Source organism: Pituophis catenifer, unplaced genomic scaffold, assembly GCF_029215685.1.
Source record: "Pituophis catenifer annectens isolate HBS135680 unplaced genomic scaffold, rPitCat1.0.hap2 SCAF_4, whole genome shotgun sequence".
Lineage (NCBI taxonomy): Eukaryota > Metazoa > Chordata > Lepidosauria > Squamata > Colubridae > Pituophis > Pituophis catenifer.
This window is the reverse complement of record NW_027256884.1, coordinates 1,821,334-1,840,497: the sequence shown is the minus strand read 5'-3', so window position 1 is coordinate 1,840,497 and position 19,164 is coordinate 1,821,334. Positions and strand designations below refer to the sequence as shown.

Here is a 19,164-nt window from a genome sequence, read left to right as displayed (position 1 = left end):
CGCTCGTCCGCGGGGTGCGTTGTTCCTCAGCCTCCCCACAACAGTTGAGGAACAAAACTGGAGAATTGCACGTTTCTTCTTTCTCTCTCTCTTTCTCTCTCTCTCTTTCTCTTTTTTTTCCCCTCCAGAGAGAGCAGTGTACATGTAGTCCTCCACTTAACAACACTTCATTTAGGGACCGTCCGGAGTTTGCAACGGCCCTGGAAAAAAGTGACTTATGACCGTTTTGCACACTTAACCACCATTGCAGCATAACCCCATTGATCAAAATTCGGCTGCTTGGCCACTGGTTCGTATTTATGACGGCCGCAATTTCCCATGTGATTCCCTTTTGCGACCTTCTGACAAACCCAAGTCAAATGGGAAGCTTAACAGCTGTGTTGTTAACAGTTGCAGTGATTCACTTAACAGCTGGGGTAAGAAATGTCGTAAAATGGGGTGAAACACACTCCGCTGTCTCACTTAGCAACAGAAATTTTGGGCTCGGTGGTGGTCATAAGTCGAGGACTACCTGTAGACAACAAATGATACTTATCCCAAAGTGCTTTTCTTTTCAAGAGGCACTTGGAGTTTCTGGTTTTTCTTTGAAGAGGTTTCACTTCTCATCCAAGAAGCTTCTTCAGCTCTGACTCCATTCCCCACCATCCAGTCAGAGCTGAAGAAGCTTCTCGGATGAGAAGCGAAACCTCTTCAAAGAAAAACCAGAAAGTCCAGTTGCCTCTTGAAAAAAAAGGACCTTTGGGACAACCTTGACCTGGGATGACTGAGAATCTCCATAGACAAATGGTGCTTACTGTATATACTCCACTGATTTATCTAATTCAGAGGTCTTCAAACTTGGCAGCTTGAAGACTTGTGGAGTTCAACTCCTAGAATTCTCCAGCCAGAGAATTCTGGGAGTTGAAGTCCACAAGTCTTCAAGCTGCCAAGTTTGAAGACCTCTGATCTAATTGTTTCTTTAAAAAAAACAAAAAAACTTGTACTAAGATGTGATCATAACCACAATTCTGATGGGGGCGCATTTTTATAATTCAGCTGCACGCTGCGTAAATAAGTTATTTCTTCTACTGCAACTCTACCTTCACCAGAGGAATTCTTGCTGATTCTATCTGTCAATGTCGATAGCTTGCAATGTAGCAGCTCCGGCCAAATTTTTTTTGCAGCCTCACCTCGGGCTCCAATTTTAAAGCTATTTTATATTTCGCTCTGTTGGTGTGCTCTCCTGCAAGAATATCTTCCTGCCGACGGCAAAATTGTCACGGCTTGCCTTCTTCTATGTAAATAAGTGAAAAAGAGCTGGCACAGATCCGGATGAAGAGCTAAGAGACTTATATTATGATTGAGTTATGGGATTTCCTTGTGGTTGAGGCACGCTCTTAATTTCAGTGAATCTGTTTCTAAATGTCATGGCACGATTCCTGTGACTTTTAAAAGATAAGCAAGTTAAGGATTCAAAAGTGGTTGGAGAGGTAATTGCTTCTCCAAGAATTTGAATATAATGGGGCTTGTTAAAACTATGCCTATTAAGATATTTTCTTTTATGAGACAACGTTCTCGTTTCGTACTTAAAAAGGAAATGGTGCATCCTTTTATCAAAATAAGACCTGGACAATAAATAGACCTGTTTAGGAAGAAATGGATGAGTACAGCTAATGGTTGGGGGAAGTGGCACTCAAAATGTCCCCCATGGAAGATCTTTACAGAAAGTCTTGTATATATAGCCTTTATTGTCATTGTACATCCTGTATGCAACGAAATTGGTTAATTAATACCAATTTTGTATTGTAATACCTCCGGTGTTTCCTCTTCTGATTTAACCACAGACACATGGGAACAAATGCAGGTTTACAGCTTTTATAATTCGCTTTTTGAACTAAACGCTTGACTCTTGCGTTCCTCTCCAATTCAAAATATAATTTAGAACAGAATAATAGAGTTGGAAGGGACCTTGGAGGTCTTCTAGTCCAACCCCCTGTTTAGGCAGGAAACCCTACACCACTTCAGGCAAATGGTTATCCAACATCTTCTTACAAACTTCCAGTGTTGGAGCATTCGCAACTTCTGGAGGCAAGTTGTTCCACTGATTAATTGTTCTATCTGTCAGGAAATTTCTCCTTAGTTCTAAGTTGCTTCTCTCCTTGATTGAGTTTCCACCCATTGCTTCTTGTCCTGTCCTCAGGTGCTTTGGAGAATAGCTTGACTCCCTCTTCTTTGGGGCAGCCCCTCAAATATTGGAAGACTGCTATCATGTCTCCCCTATTCCTTCTTTTCACTAGACTAGACATACCCAGTTCCTGCAACCGTTCTTTATATGTTTTAGCCTCCAGTCCCCTCATCATCTTTGTTGCTCTTCTCTGCACTCTTTCTAGAGTCTCCACATCTTTTTTACATTGTGGCGACCAAAACTGGAGACAGGATTCCAAGTGTGGCCTTACCAAGGCCTTATAAAGTGGTATTAACACTTCACGTGATCTTGATTCTCTCCCTCTGTTTATGCAGCCCATAAACTTTGAGAAGTGATCAAGTTCTTCCTTTTATAGGAAGTCTTCATTGCTCCATTTCGGCCTTCCAGATTTAACGGGACTGCAATTCCCTTTTTTGTAATTAAACCAGCATGGCCAGCGACTCCAAATTTTTAATCCCATCTGGATACTGCTGGGTTGGAGAAGGCTGATTTCTCGACCAAATAGGCTGACCAACGCTCAAAGACTTGTTCGGGCATAACACTGTATAAAATCCATTACGTTGATTAAAATAATTGATCATCTGACATTAGACATTTTTGGCAATAAAATGAAGCACAACAACTGTGGAATCCTTCCTTGATTTTTTTTTTTTTTTGCAGTCATGGCTTTTTCGCTTCAGTGATATATGCTCTGAAATGTATTTTTCTCAGAGTCTTAAGAAGCTGCGATGGAAAATATTTTGACTTTATGAAGCAGATGCTATTGGTACCCCAATTTTAAAAAAAGAAAAAAAAAATCCCCATATATTGCAAAAATAAAAATCTGCAGGAACAGATTTATCGGTTTTATTCGTTTTTCCACTCTTTCTTTGTACTTTATAGCTTGCAGTTTGTTAAGGTACCCAGCTGTTATCCTCCCTGTCTAAATATGTCATTAAATCTCTTTGCAACTTCAGTTATTTTCCTTGTGTGTGCTATGACCCCCCCTCTTTTTTTTTCCAGTCGTTTTTCAGCCATCAACCCTTTTCCTCATCATACCCCCTTAATTTTATGACAACATTTTGGGCAAACTGTTGTCCATTTTTTATAGTACAGGAAGAGAATTATGACAGACTTCAAGGGACATTGAATTGCGGAAAGACAGGAAATTGAATTTCTATCATAGGAATATACTGAATTTTTCTACTGATACGTGATTAGATAACCGCCCTAATGTAGTATAATGTAGATTAAAGATAACTGCAATCTTAGAATGATGAGGCTGCCTAGTTTAGTAATGAAACATCTGCAAGGAAACCACCAAGCTCAGAGAGGACCGAGCCCTCAGTCCTCCTCCTCTTTCTCCTCCTCATCTTCTTCTCCACAGTACCTTCTCCCTTCTGGCACTGATGATGTTACCTAGTTGGGTAATTAAACGTCTGCAAGAAAACAAAGAAGCTCAGAGAGCACCAAGGAGCCCACAGTTCTCCTCCTCCTCCTCTTCTTCTTTCTCCTCCTCCTCTTCTTCCTCCTCCTCCTCCTCTCCATAATACCTTTTCCCTTCTGGCACTGAGGTTACCTAGTTGGGTAATTAAACGTCTGCAAGAAAAGCTCAGAGAGCACCAAGGACCCTAAAGCTAGAGGCTGTAAGGCAAAATTACCTTATAATAGTGCTAACGACAATGTAGCTCAAAATAAAAAAAATCCTGACTCTTGTTTTATCGTTCTTTCCAGAGAGCCAGACAGATGAAAAATCAGACAGCAGCAATAACGGTAAGGCTAACCTCTTGATTATGAGGCTAATAATATTCATCACAACCGTTCGTGTTTAATGTTTGCGTTAGGCTACCTCTTAAAGCTCCGTCCAGAGTGTCACGAGAACCGCTGGGGTGAAAGCCTGAATTCAAATGCCTTCATTGCTCTAAATGGCTTAAATTGTTCTTTCTGAAAGAGAGGATCGTTCCTTAGCATCTTTTAAACGATTTCCGAAACTTAGGAAATCTTACGCCAAGTGTATCTGTGGCCATTTAAGGCACCGGAAGAAAATGTTCTTCATTGCTTTCATTTAAGGGCTAATAAGCCATTTGCTTACCTTGGGGAAAAGTTAGGATAACTCAAGAGACAATATGTACAGTTTTTAACTCTCATTTTGCAAACCAAATATCCGTGAAGCATAGCGTTTGCAAGGCAGCTCTTCTCAATCTTGGTAGCTTGAAGATGTATGGACTTCAGCTCCCAGAATCCCTCCCAGCGTGCTGGCTGGGGAATTCTGGGAGTTGAAGTCCACACATTGTATTGAAATTGAACGCGTGTCTTTGTTCATTGCAATGTGAGGCTACCAACGAGTTTCGGGTCTCCTCATCTGACCGCTCGCTTGTCTTCTTCCAGTCTGCTGGTTAGCTTCATCCTCATCTGTCCTAGATAGTCCCAGGGGCAATCCGTGCAGCGGATCCGGTAGATTACATTGGAAGTATCTCCCACCTCCAAACGATCATTGCAATCTTTGCTACTAAATCCACCCTGCAGTTTGCTAGAGTCCCTCTAGGACAGGTGCTTCTACCAGTGAAAACTGAGCTCAGGAAGGCCGTGTGCGGCCCTCCCAGGCTCCATTTTCGATCGCGATGGCCTCCTGCAGCCCTCTGTCAGCAAAAACGGAGCTTGGGGGGCGGGGGGGGCCTCTATTTTCGCTGGCAGAGAGCTATCAAAAACAAGCTAAAAACAAAACAAAAGAAAAAAATGTTTCTTCCCCTTTTGCATTTGAGCATGCAAGAAGGGACAGGAAAGGAGAAAGGGAAAGAGGAAAGAAAAAGAAGGAAAGATAGGAAGAGTGCAAGGAAGGAAAAAAAAGGAAAGAGGGGAAGGAAGAAGAATGGAGAATGAAGAGGGAAGGACAAAAAAAGGGAAGGAAAGAAAGAAAGAAAAGAGAAAGAAAGAAAAAGAAAGAGAGAGAGAGAGAGAAAGAAGGAGGAAAGGAAAGGAAAGGAAAGGAAAGGAAAGGAAAGGAAAGGAAAGGAAAGGAAAGGAAAGGAAAGGAAGGTTATAATGCGAGTGTGGGAGAATCTCAGGGAAATCCTGCCTTAGTACTTGGCCACCACAGGTACCCCCGACACGAGTCCCGTGTCACGCCCATCATGGCCACGCGCACCCTGTCCCTCCGAGGTCAAACACAACCCTCAATGAAATCAAGTTTGACACCCCTGCTCTAGGAGTAAGCATGCAGATCTAGGAATGCTTCAGCTCTACCTCCATCCTTCCAAATTGCTCCACAAATTGTTCTTTCCCCCTGACATCGAGACCTTAGTTTAGGTGGTGCGTTTCCCCAGCCGAATCTCTGCATGTTTCTTTTTGTGAAAACATAACAACTAACAAAATACGGTGCTTGCCTGAACGTCTTCTTTGAGAAGCTGGGTTTTTTTTTTTTTTTTTGGTGGCCTGGACCTTTTCACGGCGAGTTAGACTTTTGCCAAGGCTCATGTGTTGGCATAAACGTTTGTGGACGCACGGAGGGGTATGGTTGTGTTTGGCTGACTGACACGTGGCCAGTTGGCCATCTGCGCGGAGCTGCTACACAAATGGGCGTCAATGCTGGCTAGATGTTCCTTTCAAATGTCACGAGGTTCCCTGCAGAACTGAGCAAAGTGTCCTTGGCTAGTCTTCCTCTTCCTCTTCCTCTTCCTCTTCCTCTTCTTCTTCTCCTCCTGCTACTCTTCTTCTTCTTCTTCTTCTTCTTCTTCTTCTTCTTCTTCTTCTTCTTCTTCTTCTTCTTCTTCTTCTTCTTCTCTTCCTCCTCCTCCTCCTCCTCCTCCTCCTCCTCCTCCTCCTCCTCCTCCTCCTCCTCCTCCTCCTCCTGCTACTCTTCTTCTTCTTCTTCTTCTTCTTCTTCTTCTTCTTCTTCTTCTTCTTCTTCTTCTTCTTCTTCTTCTTCTTCTTCTTCTTCTTCTTCTTCTTCTTCTTCTTCTTCTTCTTCTTCTTCTTCTTCTTCTTCTTCTTCTTCTTCTTCTTCTTCTTCTTCTCCGTCTCATTTTTCCAAGGCTTAAGAAACATTTTCTCTCTCTCTTCTAATAGGGCTCGCTCCCAAGCAGCTGTTTAAAATAAATTTGACATCTAGCCCCCCCCCTCCTCCTCCTCCTGAGGTTCTGCAGGATCATTAATTGCCCTAGTTGCTTGTTGACACCTCCTGTTTGTCAGCACAACAGATGCTTTTTGGAACCCCAGTTCATTGTTTTGGTGTCTTCTCCTGGAGAGTATTCATTTTTGCTCAGAACGAGACAGCTTTGGCTTTGGCACCTTCTGGGAACCAGACCGAAGGCCTTTATTTGACAGGTTGAGCCTCACCCGTAACCATCTTGCAAGGTTTGAGGTGGCAGATGGAGCCTCCTCAGAAGATATTCCCAAACTAGTCAGCCAACCGCTCAGTTTGAGGAAGGAGAGAGTTCCGTAGTTGGCTTGAAATGAATAATGATTTACTTTTCCAGATAACAAAGGTTGGGTTCTGAAGGACTCGGTGTTTCAATTCTGGTTATTTGTGAGTTTCTGAAATTAAAGGTAAAGGTTCCCCTCGCACATATGTACTAGTCGTTCCCGACTCTAGTGGGCGATGCTCCTCTCCGTTTCAAGGCCGAAGAGCCAGCGCTGTCCAAAGACGTCTCCGTGGTCATGTGGCCGGCATGACTCAACGCCAAAGGCGCACGGAACGCTGTTCCCTTCCCACCAAAGGTGATTCCTATTTTTCTACTTGCATTTTTTACCTGCTTTCGAACTGCTAGGTTGGCGGAAGCTGGGACAAGTCATGGGAGCTCACTCCGTTACGCGGCGCTAGGGATTCGAACCGCTGAACTGCCAACCTTTCGATCGACAATCTCAGCGTTTTAGCCACTGAGCCACCGCACCCATTTTTTTCTGAAATTGTAGGTGCCCAAATATTCGGACTGCTCTTACTGTTGGTTACTGTAGACCGGTGTTTCTCAACTTTGGAAGCTTGAAGATGGGTGGACTTCAACTCCCAGAATCCCCCAGCCAGCGTTGCTGGCTGGGGGATTCTGGGAGTTGAAGTCCATCCATCTTCAAGCTACCAAGGTTGAGAAACACTGCTGTAGACCTTCAATCCATGGGTTAAAGTATTCTGAAGGGCCTCCATAAATAACATTTTTTGAGCCTTCTCATCATTGCTCTTTCGGTTGGTTGTGGATCTTAGTTCTACTTTCCTTTTACTCTCTCAGGAAATGGGACATAACGCCAGAAAATTCAGTGTAGGCAATCCTCGACTTCATTTAGTAACCGTTCGAAGTTACGATGGTGCCAAAAAAGTGACTTAAGACCATTGTGGCCTCCCCAGGATCACGTGCTCAGAATTCAGCCGCTTGGCAACTGACTCACATTTATGACAGTTATAGGGTCACGTGATCCCCTTTTACGACCTTCCGACAAGCAAAGTCAACGGGGAAAGCCAAGATTCACTCAACAACCGTGTTACGAATTTATCAGCTGCCATGATCCACTTAACAACCGTGGCAAGAAAGGTGGTAAAACAGGGCAGACCAGAATGGTTTTCAGTCACCTGTCCCAAAGGGTGCTTTTCCAAAAGGCAACCTTTTGGACTTTCTTGGGTTTTTTTTTTTTTTTTTTGGTTTTTTTTCCCCCTTCTTGAAGATGTTTCGCTTCTCATCCAAGAAGCTTCTTCAGTTCTGACTGAATGGTGAGGAACACCGTTTGGTCAGAACTGAAGAAGCTTCTTGGATGGGAAGCGAAACGTCTTCAAGAGGACAAAGTAAGAAAGTCCAGATTACAGATTAACAGATTTGGAAGGTACCTTGAAGGTCATCTAGTCCAACCCCCCCCCCCAAGCAGGAGACCCTACACCATTTTTGACAAATGGTAGTTCCAACTCTGTTATTCTGTTAAAGAATAAAGATTAATAATGTATCAATTGATAGGAATAACATTTTTATGTGGTTCTCCGTAAGAGATGCTCTTTGGGAGGTTCATACAGTCAAGAATAAAGCATGATATGAGAATCATTGATTGAAATTGCCCATTATCGTAGCAATGGGAAGTAACGATTGAAAAATATTTCTATATATACCAAAAAGTAAACGGTTTTTCCTTCCTAATAACTCTTCAGAGTATATTTTCAAACCTTTATTTATGACCCTTTCTGCACCACCTAATAATGGTTCCTAGAAGAGGAGTTAAATCTGGGAAACAAAACACAATAAAACGTAACCGCTAAAAACTTAAAAACAGCCGTTGATAAAAAGTAGAGGAAAAAATGGAAGATCAAAAGAAGCAAAGATTGCATGATGGGGTTTTTTTTTTAAGCCTGAAAGATTTAAAAGGTTGCGGTGACGATAATGATGAAGTCCCTTTTTTCAGTGCCGTTATAACTTTGAACAGTCACTAAACAAACTGTTGTAAATCAAGGACTACCTGTATTTGTTTGGCTCCAGAATTCCACAGGAAGATCCTAGATAGTGTTGTGACCTCAGCTTCCTGAGTCATTAAACACACAAGTAGTCCCAGAAACCTCTTTTATTGCAACTGCTGTGAATTACGTTCATTCACAGCTGAGTCCCAATTAGTCGCAAAAAGTCCTTTGGGATAATCACCAACTTTTATCTCCTTTGACATGCTGCCAAAGACCTACTTGGCAAAGCCACACAGAGTCCAGAATCAAACAGAGATGCCGACTGGGAACAGAATTAACAACGTTGCTTTCCTGCAAAGGGCCCACATGCCTTTGCTCCTCTTTTAAGCCTTATGGGAGGGGCCAATCATCTCCAGGCCTTACTCCTGAGTTGTCCCTTTTGTTTTAACTGTTTGTGCCTTCTGGCAGCTCTGCGCATACATGCACTAGGAACAGGCTCCTCCTATTCCTCTGCCTCTCTGCTGTCCGACTCTGGAGGCTCCGTAGCCCATGCATAACTCCCCGATGGCCCTGGCCCCATCTCTGCCTCCGACGCTGAGTCCTTGTCCGGACCTTCCCCAGACTCTAGGACTGGCCCATGTTCCTCCCCAGCCTCCTCACTGTCCGACTCTGCTGCCAGCTTCCCAGGCTGCTGGCGGACCACAACAGATAGTAGAATAAAATATCTCAGCGTCCACAAAGTTGAAGTTGTGTTCTTGGCTTCTGTTTGCCAAAAAATGTCCTCTTGCTGGCTTCGTAAGTGTAGTTTTCACTTGTATCCCATGTGTTGTGCTTCGTTGGTGGAACCACAGTTGAGAAACTGAAAATTTATTGAACGGATGATTATGGAGTGAAGGCCTTTCCACTTTCCCGCTTTGAAACCTGGATTTTTCCAAGCCTGAGAATAGATTTGCCCAAAAAGTCATCAGTCTGGAGTCTTTTTTGAAGCTACGTTGGCACAGTTTCCTCAACATGTTCAAGAGAGCTTAATTTATAGAGAGAATGACAAGTGCATCTTTTGTTCGAGTCATTCAAAGCAGCTTTGCAAGGCGTTTTGTTGAACAGGAAAATAAGCTTAATGTCAGATGAACATGCCTGCCCTTCTCTTCTAAAGTGCTGCGCTGAACAGAATTAATGTGACATTTTCCTAAATGGGTCCTTTCCCAAGTCAACCTGTAGGTGAAAATGCTTTTTAGAAACCTTAGCGGGTTTTAGAAGAATAATTCTGTTCAGTACATTCGATGTATAATGATTGCCTTCTGTCGGATATCCTGCATTTTCCTTTCAATGTTCTTTACTGATGTTCGTACCCCAATAAGCTGACTTTGTATAAATATACAAAAGTATGAAGGCTATTGCTTAACGCATTGTAAGCCGCCCTGAGTGTTCTGTCCCCGTCCCACACGCACACACACCAATAGACATTCAAGAGTTAAAGACCAAACCAGTCGGCAAAATCCTTTTCCTTATGATAACGGAACTTGGCAACAACCTAGTGGCTGCCTGCCAAGAGTTTATTACTTACGAAGAGGAGAGATAACTTCTCCCCGCTTCTGGTACATCAAAGGAAACAGCTCAATAATTACAGAGTCAATCAAGTCCAGAGATAATCCAGCAAAGTCTATAGCAATGCAGAATGGTGTGGAAGCTTTCAGCTTTGTTCGTCACAAGGTTTGACTGGCCACCACGCTCCCTTTTATATCCTGTGGGGTGTAGTCCAGTGACTCAGCCTAATCTTGGGCATGCCTTTTCTTCTGTTGCGTGCGCTTATCTCTGCGACACTGGCGTGGATCCAGCCAAGACTCATTACCCTCATCACTGTCCATCTGTGGCTGCGTGGACGTGCTATCTCTTGCCCTTCAGCGGACACCGAAGGCATTGCCAGAGAGGAGGGCCCTGGAGAGGGAGGCCTTGCCAACTCCTCTCCTTCACTCTTGGAGTCCTCTCCTGCCGATGACACAGGCTCTGGTAATGGAGCCACAACACTGAGTCTCTGGAGAAGGGCAGCATATAAAAATAAATAAAAATAAAAATAAAATAAAAATCCTCCAATACAGGCTGATGAAGATACTGCTTCAGACGGAAGAATTTATAATCTGAAGAATGTTTCTATGGAGATTCTCTAGTCATCCAGATCCGTGGTCACCAACCTGTGGTCCATGGACCCACTGGTGGTCCGTGAGAAAATTTTGGATGTCTGCAGAAAAATTATTTGCATTTTTTATATTGCACTAAATACTATTTATCTTTTTTTAAAAAATTCATATTAGTGGTCCGTGGGATTTAAAATTATGAATTTAGTGGTCCCTGAGGTCCAAAAGGTTGGTGATCCCTGATCCAGGCCATGGCTTATTCCAAAGGTGCTTTCTTTCAGAAGGCAGATGGACTTCGTTTTTCCTTGAAGACATGTCACTTCTCATCCCAGACGCTTCAGAGCTGAAGAAGCTTCTGAGATGAGAAGTGAAATGTCTTCAAGGAAAAACAAAAACCAGTTGCCTTCTGAAAGAAAGCACCTTTGGAACTAGCATGATCTGGAGAATCTCCGTAGACCTTTAGCTATGGACATCCTTCGGATGATGCGGGAGTATGAATGGATTTCCAGAAAAATTGCAGACTTCAGGATTCAGGTGATCCTAAGGACACAGATAAACCTCCAAAAGACTCTCAGAGGGAATGCTAACAACCAGATGACTTCAAGGAATATAAATCCTTCCATTCTCCACCATCCAGTCAGAGCTGAAGAAGCTTTTTTGATGAGAAGCGAAACGTCTTCAAAGCAGGGGTGAAATCCAGCAGGTTCTGACAGGTTTCTGGAGAACCGGTAGCAGAAATTTTGAGCAGTTCGGAGAACCGGCAAATGTTGCCTCTGGCTGGCCCCAGAATGGGGTGGGAATGGGGATTTTGCAACATCCTTCACCCAGGAGTGGGGTGGGAATGGGGATTTTGCAATATCTTTCCCCAGCCACGCCCACCAAGCCACGCCCACAGAACAGGTAGTAAAAAAAAAATTGGATTTCACCACTGCTTCAAAGGTGCTTTTTCAAGAGGCAACTGAACTTTCTGGTTTTTCTCTGAAGCTGAGGAAGCTTCTTGGATGAGAAACGAAACATCTTCAAAGAAAAACCAGAAAGCGCCTTTGGGACAACCACGGCCTGGAGGACTGAGAATCTCCACAGGCAGAAGTGAAATGTCTTCTGGCAAAACAAGGAAGTCCACTTTTTTAAGAAATCTTGTTTCTGTATATTTTTATCCTTTTTTTCTCCTCGGCACATAAATGATGTGTTTTCCAGATACCCGAATTCAGCCGTTGAGAGTTGGGTAGTTGAAATCACGTTGGCAGGGGATGCTTCTCTCTTTTGCTGGAAGAGACGGTGTGCTGCCTCTCTGCCCCCAATTTGCCACAATTGTGCATTTCCCTCCGCTAATTACCGAGTTGAGTAATTATTGTCAAATATGCCTCAAGCACTCCACTTCTTTCCTAACGCGATTTCCCTCTGCGACGGTTTCTCTATGACAACTGTAATTGGCCTCGAATTAAAAACCAAGCTATCCGCTGGTTTCAGATTCTGTTCTTTTTTTCTTTTTTTTTGTAGGAAGAATTAAGCAGATTTCTCTATCTGAATGTCTTGGCATATTATTTCTAATGCCAGATGGGACTCAAAGTCCATTCATCCTTCCTCAAGCCACTGTTTGGGATACTGAGGCAAGGCACTGTCCTCATTGAGATGTCCTCCTGCTAAGGGTAGGGGGCAGGGGTGAAATGTAAAATTTGTTACTACCGGTTCTGTGGGCGTGGCTTGGTGGGGTTAGGGGGTAATGTGACTGGGTGGGCATAGCCAATTTTTTTTTTAACTTTTCAAAGTGTTTTTTCTAATGCTTTGAAAAGCCTCTGCCGATCAGGCAACTCAGCTGGGATCATCAAAGACTTTTCAAAGCATTTTTTTTTACCACCTCTTCGGCCAAGAGGTTGCAGGAAAAAATGCTTTGAAAAGCCTCTGCCATCAGGCAACTCAGCTGGGATCGTCAGAGAGGCTTTTTAAAAAATGCTTTGAAAAGCCTCTGAGGATCCCAGCTGAGCTGCGCGATCATCAGAGGCTTTTTAAAAAAACTTTTAAAAGCATTTTTTCCTCGGAAGAGGTTGTAGAAAAAATGCTTTTAAAAGTAAAAAAAAAAAAAAAAAAAGCCTCTGATGATCGTGCCCCTCAGCTGGACATTGGAGGGGGGGTGGCGCACAGGGATTTTTGATACCGGTTCTCCAAACCACCCACTGCCATCGCTACCGGATCGGGCGATCCAGTCCGAATCGGGAGCATTTCACCCCTGGTAGGGTGCAGGGGGTGAAATGCTACCGGTTCGCTCCGGTTTGGGCAAACCGGTAGTGATAAAAACTACCGGTTCGGGCGAATCAGTAGAAAAAAAAAAAAAGCTAGCAGTTCGGGCAAACCACTAGTTAAAAAAAGCTACCAGTTCCTCCGGTATTTCTGATGATCAGCTGTGCAGCGGGGTTTAGCTTTGCTAGAAAGCAGGAAATCCTGCTTTCTAGCAAAGCTAAATTGCGCACCACAGCTGATCCCTCTCCCTGCTTCCACTTACCTTCCCAAGCCTCCTTTTGGCACGTATTGCGCTGCGCGCACACAGAGCGTGCGTTTGAGGCACTGTACGCATATGCGGCCAGCAAACCGGTAGCAAACGGGTTCAGATTTCACCAATGGTAGGGTGGGATAGGATAGGGGACAGGACAGGACAGGACAGGAAGAGAAGAGAAGAGAAATGGAGTGGAGTGAAGTAGAGTAGAGTAGAGTAAGGGAATAGAATGAAGAGGAGAAGAGGAAAGAAGAGGGGAAAGGGAATAGAATGAATGGAATGGGGAATAGAATAGCAATAGCACTTAGACTTATACACTGCTTCACAGTGCTTTTACAGCCCTCTCTAAGCGGTTTACAGAGTCAGCTTCTTGCCCCCAACAATCTTGGTCCTCGTTTTACCCACCTCGGAAGGACGGAAGGCTGAGTCAACCTTGAGCCTGATGAGATTCGAACTGCCAAATTGCAGGCAGCCGGCAGTCAGCAGAAATAGCCTGCAGTACTGCACTCTAACCACTGGGCCACCGTGGCTCATGGAACGGAATGGGACAGGACAGGACAGGACAGGACAGAACAGAACAGAACAGAACAGAACAGAACAGAACAGAACAGAACAGAACAGAACAGAACAGAACAATACTTTATTTGGTCAAGTGTGATTAGACACACAAGGAATTTGTTGCCAATGCAGAAGGTCTCAGTGTACATGCAAAACAACAAAGTAATCATAATCCTAATAAGAGAATGTCGTAGAAAAGATGAGAAGGATAATAATCATAATTATTATTATATTGTAAGGGGCGTGCATAAGTGCACCAGCGTGCCTACCGTCCCTGTCCTAATATTCCTTTTTACTCTTACTCTTTTCATGTATTCAAATTATGTTTTTACTTTTACCTGTTATCTTATATATGCTTGACAAATAAACTTATGATTATAATAATAATAATAATACAGTCACACCATACAAGCTAGAGAGACATACTAATTTTATGCAGAACGGAGTTTCCAACCTTGACGTCTTTAAGGCCTGTGGACTTCAACTCCCAGAATTCCCCAGCCAGCCATGCTAGTAGATCTCAAGGGATCACTTCACCCAGCCGGCAGTTCTTGGTGCAGATTTCAGATATTTGTAAATTCCTGAAGCCTTCCTTCATAGGCCAATGAGCCCTCTAAGAAGAAGAACAGAGTTGGGAGGGTCCTTGGAGATCTTCTAGTCTAACCCCTTGCTCAGGCATTACTTTAGACAAATGGTTATCCAATATCTTCTTAAAGACCTCCAATGATGGAGCAGCCACAACTTCTGGTGGCAAACTGTTCCACCGGTTAATTGTCCTAATGTAGAATTGAGCAGAGTGGCAAGAAAGCAGGCTCAGATTCTTCCCGGCGTGCCGTGTCTTTTGGCGCACGGAAGAGGTGACTTTGATTGACGATGTGCATTTGGACGAAGCGAGACCTTGTAGCCCAACGAGGGGTTGAAACTCGGGGGTATTCCGAAATGCTTTCTTCTCAATTGTCAGTCTTTGTGCTCTGTTCCGGAATTCTGATCTGCCGTCGCTCCCATCAAAGTGCGAATATAAACCAAGATCCAGAGGGTTACCACGATAGGGGGACATACCATCGTGTTGGGGGTCTTGGAGAGCCCCCTCCCCAACCCTTCGCCGCATGTTATCCTGAGATCTAGTTCTCTCGCGTGACCATTAATCACAGATCCCCGTTGCATTAGAAGTAGGATGAGTAATAGGGATGGCAACAGATGGGTGAACCAAAATTTTTCCCCCCTTTTTTTTAAAAATTAAAAAAATGTGGGAAACTGGTTTTTTTAAAACATTGACACTCTATTCCAGTGTTTCTCAACCTTGGAAGCTTGAAGATGGGTGGACTTCAACTCCCAGAATCCCCCAGCCAGCAACGCTGGCTGGGGGATTCTGGGAGTTGAAGTCCACCCATCTTCAAGCTACCAAGGTTGAGAAACACTGCTCTATTCGTTTCTTGAATCGGGAAATTATTAATAGTGGAGAACGCAAACCTGTTAATTACGCAAACCCTTTTCTGTATTGTTTGTTCACAACTCCTTATATAATACCGCTTGTTGCAGTGTGTAGTTTCCAAAAGAGAAGACAGCTTTAGCAATGGCTGCTTCCTTCCTCCTGTAGGATAAAATACTTGGTTGGCTGTAAATCATGGCCCAGAGTGTAATTCCAAACCATAATTTAACGAAGTTAGCTTCTGGCTGCACAAAACATGGTTTGGAGACTGAGAGTTCCAGTTCTGCCTTAGCTATCAAAACTGGCTGGGTGACCTTCGGCCAATCACCAGGAGACTGGGAGTTCTAGTTCTGCCTTAGCTATGAAAGCTGGCTGGGTGTCTTTGGGCCAATCACCAGGAGACTGGGAGTTCTAGTTCTACCTTAGCTATGAAAGCTGGCTGGGTGTCTTTGGGCCAATCACCAGGAGACTGGGAGTTCTAGTTCTGCCTTAGCTATGAAAGCTGGCTGGGTGTCTTTGGGCCAATCACCAGGAGACTGGGAGTTCTAGTTCTACCTTAGCTATGAAAGCTGGCTGGGTGTCTTTGGGCCAATTACCAGGAGACTGGGAGTTCTAGTTCTACCTTAGCTATGAATGCCGGCTGGGTGTCTTTGGGCCAATCACCAGGAGACTGGGAGTTCTAGTTCTACCTTAGCTATGAATGCCGGCTGGGTGTCTTTGGGCCAATCACCAGGAGACTGGGAGTTCTAGTTCTGCCTTAGCTATGAAAGCTGGCTGGGTGTCTTTGGGCCAATCACCAGGAGACTGGGAGTTCTAGTTCTACCTTAGCTATGAAAGCTGGCTGGGTGTCTTTGGGCCAATTACCAGGAGACTGGGAGTTCTAGTTCTACCTTAGCTATGAATGCCGGCTGGGTGTCTTTGGGCCAATCACCAGGAGACTGGGAATTCTAGTTCTACCTTAGCTATGAATGCCAGCTGGGTGTCTTTGGGCCAATCACCAGGAGACTGGGAGTTCTAGTTCTGCCTTAGCTATGAAAGCTGGCTGGGTGTCTTTGGGCCAATCACCAGGAGACTGGGAGTTCTAGTTCTACCTTAGCTATGAATGCCGGCTGGGTGTCTTTAGGCCAATCACCAGGAGACTGGGAGTTCTAGTTCTACCTTAGCTATGAAAGCTGGCTGGGTGTCTTTGGGCCAATTACCAGGAGACTGGGAGTTCTAGTTCTACCTTAGCTATGAATGCCGGCTGGGTGTCTTTGGGCCAATCACCAAGAGACTGGAAGTTCTAGTTCTACCTTAGCTATGAAAGCTGGCTGGGTGTCTTTGGGCCAATTACCAGGAGACTGGGAGTTCTAGTTCTACCTTAGCTATGAATGCCAGCTGGGTGTCTTTGGGCCAATCACCAGGAGACTGGGAGTTCTAGTTCTGCCTTAGCTATGAAAGCTGGCTGGGTGTCTTTGGGCCAATCACCAGGAGACTGGGAGTTCTAGTTCTGCCTTAGCTATGAAAGCTGGCTGGGTGTCTTTGGGCCAATCACCAAGAGACTGGAAGTTCTAGTTCTACCTTAGCTATGAAAGCTGGCTGGGTGTCTTTGGGCCAATTACCAGGAGACTGGGAGTTCTAGTTCTACCTTAGCTATGAATGCCGGCTGGGTGTCTTTGGGCCAATCACCAGGAGACTGGGAGTTCTAGTCCACGGCATGAAAGCTGGCTGGTGGGCTTTGGGCGAGTCCCTCTCTCTCACCCTAACCCACCTCACAAGGTGGTTGTTGTGGGGAAAGTAGGAGGAGGAAGGTGTGTTGGATATGTTTGGCACCTTGGGTTGGTGGTAAAAATAACAAGTACAATATAAATAAATAAGTGAAATAACACCATGCTAAGTGCACATTACATTACATTTTAGGTAGTTTTATAATCAAACAAAATGTGGGAATTGAAAGGAGAGACGTTTTATAAGCTGGTTAATGGATTTTTAAATGAAAGTTGAATTTCACAGTTAAGATAAGAGACAGAGCTGTAAGTCAGGAAACCGCCTGGGTGGACCTCTCCTCGGCCATCAAAATGCAGAAAGTCCTCAACTTACAACTACTCATTTAGTGACCGTTCAGTAACAAGGGTACTGAAAAAAGTGATTTATGGTTGTTTTTCACACTTATAACAATTGTACCATCCCATGGCCACCTGATCAAAATCCAGAGGCAACTGGCATGTACTTACGACAGTTGCAGTGTCCTGGGGTCACACAACCCCCTTTTGAGACCTTTTGCCAACCAAACTCCACGAGGAAGCCAGATTCACTTAGCAACCTTGTGACTAAAGTAACAGCTGAAATGATTCACTTAACACACCCTGGCAGGAAAGGTTGTAAAATGAGGCGAAATTCACTTAAAAAATGTCTCACTTAGCAATGTCCATTTTGGGTTCAATTGTGGTCGTAATTCAAGGACTGCCTGTATAACAGGGCAATGATGCCCTCTTGATACAACGGGAGGCTTCCAGAGGGAAAGGCACCCTGCTCCTTTTCAGCAAAGCGTTTACAAACACACCTTTTTTTACGGCCTCGGCTTCTCCTCTCTACAAGTTGCAAGAGCCATTGTCGCTGTTCCCCCTTCGTTGTGAGATGGGGAGTGTAGGAAGAGGAGACAGGTGAGAAAATAATTTGGGACATGCCTTCCCCCATCTCCCTCCCGGCCAACCCATCCTACAGTAGTGGCCAAAATTGTGGAAACCTTTTGGGAAAAGTGTATTTTCTAAAACTAGCTAATAATAACACCACTTTTTTTTTGGAGTAATACCATAAAATTATATATCAATGGAAAGATCATTTAATGAAGAATGTAATACAGTAACTTTTACGAAGGATTTGCTCTTAGCATAGCAGTTACAGTATAAAGAAGAAAAGTGAAACACGTAGAAAAAAAACGAGATATACAAAAATGATCACTATGTCAGTTAATACTTCGCTGGGTAACCTTTAGCATGAATGACGGCCTTACAACGTCTTCCCATGTTATGAACCAAGTCTTTGAGTTCTGCAGCTGTTATCATGTGGAACTAAGATTGAAGGGTGGCTTCTATTAACTGGGTTTTATTGCTGGGTCGCTTCTGACTATCAAGTTTCTTTAGTCGGCTCCATAGATTTTCCATTGGGTGAAGGTCTGGGCTATTCCCAGGCCATTCATTCCAGCAGTGGAATAGGATTACCTTGAAACTCCAACAAAAAAAGTGGTGTTATTAGCCATCAAAACCTCAAAAATACACTTTCCCCAAAAAGGTTTCCACAATTTTGGCCACTAATGTACGTTAAAAAAAATCCAGATTTTTTAATACTTCCTAATAGCGTGAGCAGATTAATATATTAGCAGATTACTCTAAAATGCCCTGTTGCGAGTTCAACTCCAAAACACACGACAGAAATAATTGCAAGTTGTACTAAATGGAAAGCAACGCCAGACTAGCATAACGTTTAGCTCTGTGTTTTCTTGTTGGTAAAAAAACAAAACAAAACCCCAGAAGATTTCATTACTGTAAGTTTGGACAGAAAAACGTGAGTTGTTAAGAAAGAAAATGAAGTTATGATGGAAATCAAACTTGGGGGCTTTTTCACGCCTTCCTATCAGCCCCCAAAGCAACGTGTAATTGAAAGTCTGGTTGTCTTGTTCGATGCTGATAGTGTTACTATAGGTATACTATAGTCTTACTATAGGTAGCTCTCTCCTCTGCAAGGCTAACTAGATTTCCACACAGACCCCTTATTTTGGCACAAATGTGTATTTTCGAAAAGATAAGAGGTTTTGAAAATGTAAAAGATGATCGATATCGAAATCTCCTTTTCTGCAACTCTGAACAGTTTTGTCTTGGTGTAAATTGTTCTCGAAAAGACCAAAATTAATAGAAGGTTAGATTTCCCTCCCCCTTCCCTTTCCTCCTATTGTTTTGATAGTTAAAATGTGACATCCTCAACTATACGTGATGTGGCATCTTCTGTATTGCTAGTTAAATTGGATGTCTGTGTACAATTTTAAATCCC

The 19,164-nt window shown here is 43.7% G+C and overlaps 1 protein-coding gene across 2 annotated transcripts in view; it reads left to right on the top strand.

Annotated features, from left to right (window-relative positions):
* GTF2F2 (general transcription factor IIF subunit 2) overlaps window positions 1–19,164 on the top strand; it is a 66,383-nt gene that overhangs the window by 20,885 nt on the left and 26,334 nt on the right. The window contains exon 5 of one of the 2 annotated variants that reach the window (XM_070942967.1): window positions 3,899–3,937. The exons of the other annotated variant lie outside the window; for it this stretch is intronic. Coding sequence (XP_070799068.1) covers window positions 3,899–3,937 — 39 coding nt within the window. The remainder of the gene's footprint in view (window positions 1–3,898; window positions 3,938–19,164) is intronic. 2 annotated transcript variants of the gene reach the window in all.